The sequence below is a fragment of the Rhinopithecus bieti genome, unplaced genomic scaffold (assembly GCF_001698545.2).
Source record: "Rhinopithecus bieti isolate Rb0 unplaced genomic scaffold, ASM169854v2 scaffold_43749, whole genome shotgun sequence".
NCBI classification, from domain to species: Eukaryota; Metazoa; Chordata; class Mammalia; order Primates; family Cercopithecidae; genus Rhinopithecus; species Rhinopithecus bieti.
In genome coordinates this window covers 605,524-614,716 of record NW_016818380.1, presented here as the reverse complement: position 1 = coordinate 614,716, position 9,193 = coordinate 605,524, and the positions used below count along the sequence as shown (strand labels likewise).

Below are 9,193 nucleotides of genomic sequence, written 5' to 3'. Positions count from 1 at the left end.
CCCCCCCCCGCATAGCATGTCCAAGTGCAAACAAATTATTTCAACTGCTGTTCATTGAAAACAATGCTGGCTAAAAAAATCTGGCTGTGTTACACTTATGAAAAATGGTACAATATAGACAAAGTATGCGTGCTGTATTTGGTGAGCATTTTCAACAGTTTGAGTATACAAGATGACTTTAGGACCTAACCACTGAGTAAGATGCGTTTTTTTATCTCATGAGGTGAGTGAGTGGGATCAGACTTCTAGCAGTTTCTTGGTAGACGTGAGGGTTGGTGACCTAATCTTGAGTTCATTAGAGCAACTTAGGGCCTTTTAGTAAACAAACTGGTCTCCAGCCATTTTGGCAATGGGTCCTGAAATTATACAATCTAATGCAAACAAAGGCTGATTTATAATTGATTTGAAGTTGAGAAAGATAAAAAAGAACAGCCACAATTGCTCACAAGGAAAGAAGCAACCATGTGAAAACATGTAAAAGATTAGGTTTCTCAATTTACACCAAGATCAAGTGATACAGGCAGGAAAATACACTTGTTTACTTACTCAGGATATGTAAGTTCAGTTAATGTCATGCACATGTCCCATTAAAGTTATATAACTAGATTATATAACCTTTAGAAGGTCACGTTTTTCTTAAAAGCTAAAACCTATTTTTTAACAGATTCAATCCCGATTTTCTCAGCTAAGTAAATTCAAGATCTATAATATCCCCAAAATGAAGCAGTGGCTAAAAAATATTTGATTACATAAAATTTTATAAGTTCTTTCCACTGATTTCCAAATTAGATATGCTAGTTACATAAGTTAGTGGTTTTCTTTCAGGTTTCATAGGCTTCATCTTTTAAACAAAAGCAGCACTTTTGATAACTATTTTAGATAGCTATATTTCTGATTCTCTTGAGATATTTTATCTCAAGAGAAAGATATTCAGACCTGTCTACCACTCAGTTTTTATAATAGAGCATATATTTTGGAAAAGTCTTATATTTTCATCTGAGTATCAGAATTTTTCCTAACCAGCCACAATAAGATGCATAACATGTTTTCCTTTGACAACACAGCTATACAGTTCTATGATCTACTCAGAGCCCCTTATATTAATGCCTTTTTCCAGAAATTTACTTTCCTGGCACACTAGCATTTAATCACCACCACATAATGAACTTTACATTGTTTTAAGAACTCAGTGCAAATTTAAGCAACAGTTTTTATATCTGGCCATTCACCATATACTTTCCTTCTTTGGAAGGATTTTCTCCTCTTGATTGCTACTATAATCATTAGTCAGAAATCTCAAAATTAGATTACTTCATGTGTTTACCAGCCAACATTCTCTTGGATTTTCTCAACCACCTTCTTCATCCATTTTATTCACTGCTAACAGTACCATCTAAATCTAAACTTTCAAAAGGGAAGATTTTCTCACAGTTCTCACTGCCCACAGGAACAGCTACAAAACCTTTCTTTTGCCTGGTGTGGTGGTTCATGCCTGTAATCCCAGCACTTTGGGAGGCCGAGGCAGGCGGATCACAAGGTCAGGAGTTCAAGACGAGCCTGGCCAACATGGTGAAACCCTGTCTCTACTAAAAATACAAAAATTAGCTGGGTGTGGTGGCACATGCCCGTAGTCCCAGCTACTTGGGAGGCTGAGGCAGGATAATTGCTTGAACGTGGGAGGTGGAGGTTGCAGTGAGTCAAGACTGCACCATGGCACTACAACCTGGGCAACACAGTGAGACTCCATCTCAAAAAAAAAACCAAAACACAAAAAAACCTTTCTTTTAACATTCAAAGTCCAGTCTCCACAATTGGCCCCTTACTTATCCATCCCATTCTTAACACAAAGACTCCATCAGCCAGTTTAATAACAGTTATACCAGACAACCACCACATTCATAATTACTAGTTCTTTATGCTGTTCATACTGTCACCCCCTAACTTCTCACTATCTCCTTTTTTTACCTAAATCTCACCTACTACTTAAGGCCTGTCTCTGGCACTACAGTTTCCATCAAGTCTTCAACCTATGTCATTAATCTCCCCTTCTCTGATATTCTGTAGTACTTTGTTTCATAGTAGTGCCACCTCAACAAATTCTAAGTTCCCTGAAAGCATCACTTTAATAGCCTACAGTCCCTGGCATAATGCTTGAGAAAATCTGAAAATACTTGCTGAATTGTATGAACACGTCAATGAACGCCCAAAGTTTCAGATGTAGTAAACATGTATTTTCTAATACACAGCTCTTTACATCAAATTGTTGTCAATGAATCCATTTTAAACTGTATTTTACTTTTAAAACATTTGTTTTTAATTGACAAATATAAATTATATATATTTATAATGTACGTTTTAAAATATGTGTACATTATAGAATGACTAAATCAAGCTAATTAAAAATATGCATCTCACATATTTATCATTTTTTCTGATGAGAACACAAAATCTACTCTCAGCGATTTTCAAGAATCCGCCGTTATTAACCATCATCACCATGTTGTACAATAAATCTAACTGAAATTTTGTATCTTTTTTTACATTTTACACATTATGAATATTTATAAAGCAGGTTACTATTGAGGTATTTTAAGTCAGCTGAACAAGCATACAAAGGCAGAAGTGTAGTCTAGAGGGAACACACAAAAAAATTGTGATTAAATAAATACAGGTTAAATTACTAGAGTAGGGTTCAACATGGGAATTTCAGTCTACTTCTGCCATTCATTTGCATAATTAACATCACATCTTTATCTATAAATTAGCAGTGCTTTTTTTTTGAAGATGGTTTTTCAAACCTGAAAAAATATACACTAAAGCAGTATGGTATAGCATAGTAACTAAAATTAGGTTTACAATCATTATATCGACTTTTAAGTTCTAATTAATTAATGCTTATAAATAAGGCTCTTGGAGGGCGGGGGGAATCCCATTATGAGGAGTTATTATATAGCTTTGAAGAACTAAGAGACAAAATTGGCCACCCACTGTGCTTCCTATTTTGATTCCTGCAGGGTTTCAATCCCTAGCATATAACACAAAGACCCAGACAAGATCATTCTATTATGTAATGGCATATAGTTAAATGCTTCATTTCCTTTCTGTTTACAGTTCAAACACTAGACCATAATTATGATTAGTCAGGGTACTTATGCTATCAGCATTGTTTGAAGAATAAATTATAGGACTTAACTATGCCCTATTAGTATCTTTTAATGACAGAGGCAGGGTACCATTCTGATATGCTGAAATCAACATTTTGCCACAGGAGATTCTTAGTTTCTTCTCATACTTGGATTTTTTAAAGTACTTTAGAAAAGAATTGCTCTAAAACACAGTGAGCTTCTTTTGTTTTTATTTTTTTAGAGACAGGATCTCACTGTCACCCAGGCTAGAGTATAGTAGTAATCATAGCTCACTGCAGCCTTGAACTCCTAAGCTCAACAGATCCTCCTGCCTCAGCCTCCCAAGTAGCTGGAACTACAGGCTTGTGACACCACACCTGACTAATTTTGCTGTTCTTGTAGAGACAAGGTTTTCACTATGTTGTTCAGGATGGTCTCAAACTCCTGGACGTAAGGAATCCCTCCGTCTCAGCCTTCCAAAATGTTGGGATTACAGGGATAAGCCACCATGTCCAGCCTTCTTTTTTAGTTGCAATATGCACTATTCTGTTACTGGAGTAAAAATACATCATTTTAATGTAATGTCATAGAGTGTTATAGTTGTCATAGTATGTAGCGAAAGAAAATGTGACTACCCTTTTTCTTTATTCATTAATTCCTTGCCAGCATTTCCTGTGTTACCTGTAAATTGGAGAGATGTCAAACAAATGCAGTCTTAAAAAGGACATTTCTTATAACCCATGATTGATGCTTATCTGTGAGCAAGAGAGTGGGAATACTTTGGAGAGGCCAGGAAACGAAAGAAAGGTCTTCTCTCCGGACACAGTATTCTTTCTCTGTTCACCAAGAACAAGGCCAGAAGGCAGATGGGCACAGCAGCAGTAATAAGTTACCTTATCAGGCAGCAGATTCTCACCCCTAATAGTTCTATACCACACCTTCCAACGTCTAGATATATGAAAAAGCACTTGTCTAGTATATTGGTTTTTAGCAAAGTTATATTCTACAACTTAATGTTACAAGAGCTTTCATTATTGTGATTAAAAAAAACAAAACATAAAACAAAATTATACCTCGAAATCAACAAACAACCATCAGGGAAATTTGGGCTGGCACATGGCTAGAAACATGGTTATCACCAGATTCACTGATTTAATGTGGGACGTAAGAAAAGCAGTGATAAAATGCTGATTACATTTTTTATTTGGAAAGTCTGCCTCAATATGACAATAGATTAACTATTCTAATAGGTCTTTTTCCACTACTACTCATTTTACAGAATATTTTAGAGGAAAAAACCCTTTGATTTTTTTCTGAAACTAGTATATTACAAGGCTGGTTGGGTCTTCTGAAAATTGAACTGGCACATTATGTAACTGCATGGCATAAGAGAATGCCCAGGATTTGCAACCAGAAGACCTAGGTTTGGGTGTCAGTCACCTGCTAGTTGTATGACCTGGGATAAAATAATTACATCTCTGTAAGCCTGTTTCCTTATTTGAAAATGAGGATGATAATGTCTGCCTTACTCAAATGAGATAAGTATATAAGAAAGTACTCTGTAAACTATATAGTTACAAATGTTAGTTCTGTTTCATTATCAGCTTACTAATCTATGGGAGCATGAAACTACATACTTCTAGTTTATGTCTAAAGTAAGATATAGCAATATTTATCAGATATTTAACACTATGGTACTGAGTCAGTTCTATGGTCCTTATACCATAAATACCTTGACAAGTGTACCTTATTAATTCTCCTGAGGAAATGGACAAACATGTTAATTCCTTGCTGTTTTCTTTCAAAAGTCTTTATTTCCTTTTAAAATTCAATAACCTTAAAGGAACACCTATCTAGTTTCTGACTATTTGTAGCTCAATTATCTATGAGCCCAGTTTTTCCTGTCTCTTAAACCTCCAGCTTTCCTCACAGTTATTTAACTTCTTAGGTGTTTCTCTCTTTCCGGTAACAAGATAGAGGAAAGTCAAAAGTAGAGACAGAGGTGAAAAGTATAGTTAAATAGAATCTTTTTGGTACCAGTAGCGAAATAAGTTGGGGTTTGAGGGGAGAGGATAAAACTGCTAGATAAGAAACTTGAAAGTTAATTGTAGATTTCAATTGTATCCTTCGATAGGCTCAAGTCTCTGCTCAGAAGACATATCATCAGAGAGGCCTTCATTGACTACCCTACCTCAGATAGCACCTCCACATTCCTATCCCTCTGCATGACTTGATTTTTATGGCCCTTGTCACCACCTGACATGATTTTAATTTTATTATTCTCCCATTACAATGTAAATTTAATATGTGCAATAACTTTGTTCACAGCTATAATCCCAATGGTTAGCACAGCCACTGGTATGAAACAGTTCCTTATTAGTGAATGAATGAATGAATGAATAAATGAATGAATATATCGATAATATTCAGGTCCTCATACTTGATAGATGATCAAAGTATATATAACTTTAATTTAAAATATACAAAAGTAGCTACTAGGTATACATTTTCTTGGTGACAGAGTGTTCCGAAATATAGAAGGTTTCCTTTCAAGATATGTCAATATCCCAAACTGGTATGTTTACTGTTTCATTAGGAAAACATATATGCATAGAAACATAAAATTAGGCTGCTGAAAGAGTTAGAAACATAAAAAACGAAAAGTTAGAAAGGTAAAAAAGCTCTCACCATTTTTGTTCTTAAACAAGAAATTAACTGCAACTAAAATACATTAAAATTTTGAATAACAAGCTCAAAAACAATTTTTTAAAAAATTTGAGACAGGGTCTCACTCTGTCACCCAGGCTGGAGTGCAGTGATATAATATTGACTCACTGCAACCTCTGCCTCCTGGGCTCAAGCAATCCTCCTGCCTCAGCCTCTTGGGTAGCTGGGACTACAGCCCTGTGCCACCGCAGCTGACTAATTTTTTGTTGTTGTTGTTATTTTTTATAGAGATGAGGTTTCGCCCTGTTGCCCAGGCTGGCCTTGAACTCCTAGGCTCAAGTGATCAGCCCGCCTCGGCCTCCCAAAGTGCTGGGATTATAGGTGTGAGCCACTGCATCTGGCCCCAGAACAATTTCTGATATAAAATAATACGTATTCTAGATGGTAAGAAAAATAAATTCCTTTCACAAATGCTTAATAACTATTTTTATACAGACATAAATCTACTTTTTTAACATAATTTAAATCAGAATCGAATCCTTTCTAAAAATTAAGCTTCTTTCATATGTGCTTACTGGGAAGAAAAAAATACAATTAGGACTATTCACAAAGGTTATTAGAATATGACCATTTATTTTAGGTAGATGTTTAAAGGATCCTCAAACTCTGAAGTTTAGGAAAAACTATGATTCATCCTAAGACATATTTGAGAAAAAAATGAAAAACTTCTTAGATATAAGAGTAAGAATCTGTCACTAACAAATGCCTAAATTAAAATTGAATGTTTTAAACACATGAAAAATAAAAAATAACTTACCTATAGGGTATCCCAATGCAAAGTCATTACTTTGTGTAGCAAAAATAGGGAATAGTCCAGCTTTGCTAAATCGACTATCAGGACTAGCAACCAATAAGGTTAATACACATACAATGAAAAATACAGAAGCTTTGGCAATTAAGATACTATATAGAAAGGACCAATCCACATTGGAAAAATTAAGTACAACCATGTTTTTGAATAATAAAGCTGGAAGCGCAAATCTAGAGACAAAATTTCCCAGTCCTTTGGCCTGTGTTGATGTTATGACATTGGCCCTTCCTGCTATGTAGCCACAAAGGACAATGCCAAAGCATTCCAGTAAGGCTGGAAAAAGCCTTGTAATTGACATTGAAGGTGGGTCATTAGTGGAATTAAATCCGTGCGTTAAAGCTGTAGGCAAAGTCTTGGTCATATTGACTGCAATGGTTAAGTTCTCTGCAGGTAAATTAGAAAAAGAATTCATTTTCTTTCACCCTCCAACTCCAACCAGCTCTCTGGAAAGAAAGGAAGAAAGATTCAGTATGGCCATCAACAAGAATTCTAGTTGAAATAATACACTGGCAAACCTAGATTTATTTACTTATTAAATGGCCAAATAAATATACATACTTTCTTCAACTACCATCAGGGAAAATACAATGGAAAAAAAGTGGGGGGTTCCTAACAATAATCGCTTCACTCTCAAAGGCAGGTCAGCTCAAAATATTTATGTTGCTGTTCTATATTCAGTATTAGACACAAGTAAAATAAGATCTGCAAATATTAGAGCTGCAGTGATGCCCTGTGCTTCTCTCCAGTGATTCTCTCCATCAGTTGAGCTCCGCCTGGTGGATAAGGGCCTCGGGACCACAGAGTCTCCACTGGATGTTCCCATGCATCCAAATTCTCTGGAAATTTCAGAAGTTCTTAAGGCTGCATTGAGGAGTCACCCAGGGACCAGAGTCCTTTCCAGCCCATGGTCATACTTGAGTATAGGATGGGAAGAAGAGTATAGTAGGGCACCACTAATCAACTTTAAACCAATAATTTTTTTTTAAAGATAGGGTCTTGCTCTGTCTCCCAGGCTGGAGTGCAGTGGTGCAATCTCAGCTCAGTGCAACCTCTGTCTCCTGGGTTCAAGTGATTCGTGTGCCCACCATAACCAGCTAATTTTTGTATTTTTGTAGAGACAGGGTTTCACCGTGTTGCCTAGCCTGGTTTTGAACTCCTGACCTCAGATGATCTGCCTGCCTTGGCCTCCCACAGTGCTGGGATTACAGGCATGAGCCACTGCACCCAACCTGAACGAATTAACTTTTCTGTGTCTCACCTTCTTCACCTGTAAAATGGCAATAACAGTAACACCTACCACATGGGAACTTGAGATTATTCAACTGAAGTCTTTAAAATCACATCTGGAACAGAGTAATCACTTAATGATGGTTAAATATAACTTTTGGTAGAATATGAGAGAGAGAGAGAAAAAAAAGATGACATCCCACCAATATACCTTTAGTTCCTTCTATACCAGCCACACACACTGGCCCCAGGGACTTTGTGCCACAGGGACTTTGCACATTCAGTTCACTCAAGTGTCACGGAAGCAGGGACTAGGCATGTTTTTGCCCACTGTTGCGTCCTTAACATCTAGGACAGTACCTGGCACACATGAGACAGAAAAAAAAATATTTTTTTAATGAATAACTATAATAACTTATAGTTAAACCTTTTACCCTTTCATGGATCAATGTTCTCTTTCAGGCACTATTTAGTTTATGGACAGAATTTTTTGTTTTCTGAATGATAAAGTATTACAAGTTTTTCACTACAGCAACAGAACCAAGAACACAAAATGTGTCTAAAGGTGTTCATGAAATGTTGAAAAATACAAAATGTTTTGTAAAATGTTCTAAAGCGGTTCAGAAAATGCTAAAGCATGGAACAGATTCAAGAAACGAATAGTACAATAATTATCAGACTCCCTCTTGCTGCCAGGAACACAATGAACATGAGGTCTGGATAACTCTAAAGCTAATCGGCTTTTATTAGTATCTTGAAATTAAAATGATGACAATTGCCAATTTCTTTTTCTTTTTTTTTGATGGAGTTTTGCTCCTGTTGCCCAGGCTGGAGTGCAGTGGCGTGATCGTGGCTCACCTCCACCTCCGCCTCCCGGGTTCAAGCGATTCTCCTGCCTTAACCTTCCCGAGTAGCCGGGATTACAGGCATGCGCCACCACGCACGGCTAATTTTGAATTGTTAGTAGAGATGGGGTTTCTCCATGTTGGTCAGGTTGGTCTCAAACTCCCAGCCTCAGGTGATCCACCCACCTCAGCCTCCCAAAGTGCTGGGATTACAGGTGTGAGCCACCACACCCAGCCAACAATAGCCAATTTCTAAGTGATTACTCTGGGTTTACCATCTAAAGACTTACATACGGTAGAAAGTAAAAAGTTCATGCTTCTGGAAATTTACAATGCTCAGGTTAAGTCCTCAAACATCAACATCACGTTAAAAAGACTTAGATGGCAGCCCAGAGATCACCAACAACTGATACCTGGCAGGGGTATAAGAGAATTTTCTCTGTGCTACCCTTGTATAA

The 9,193-nt window shown here is 36.8% G+C and overlaps 1 protein-coding gene across 1 annotated transcript in view; it reads right to left on the bottom strand.

Annotated features, from left to right (window-relative positions):
* Positions 1–8,253, bottom strand: part of GPR155 (G protein-coupled receptor 155) — a 51,494-nt gene extending 43,241 nt beyond the window's left edge. The window contains exons 1-2 of the mRNA XM_017856963.1: positions 8,102–8,253; positions 6,610–7,106 (exon numbers count right to left, since the gene is read on the bottom strand). Coding sequence (XP_017712452.1) covers positions 6,610–7,075 — 466 coding nt within the window. The 5' untranslated portion in view covers positions 7,076–7,106; positions 8,102–8,253. The remainder of the gene's footprint in view (positions 1–6,609; positions 7,107–8,101) is intronic.
* Positions 8,254–9,193: the final 940 nt, after the last annotated feature.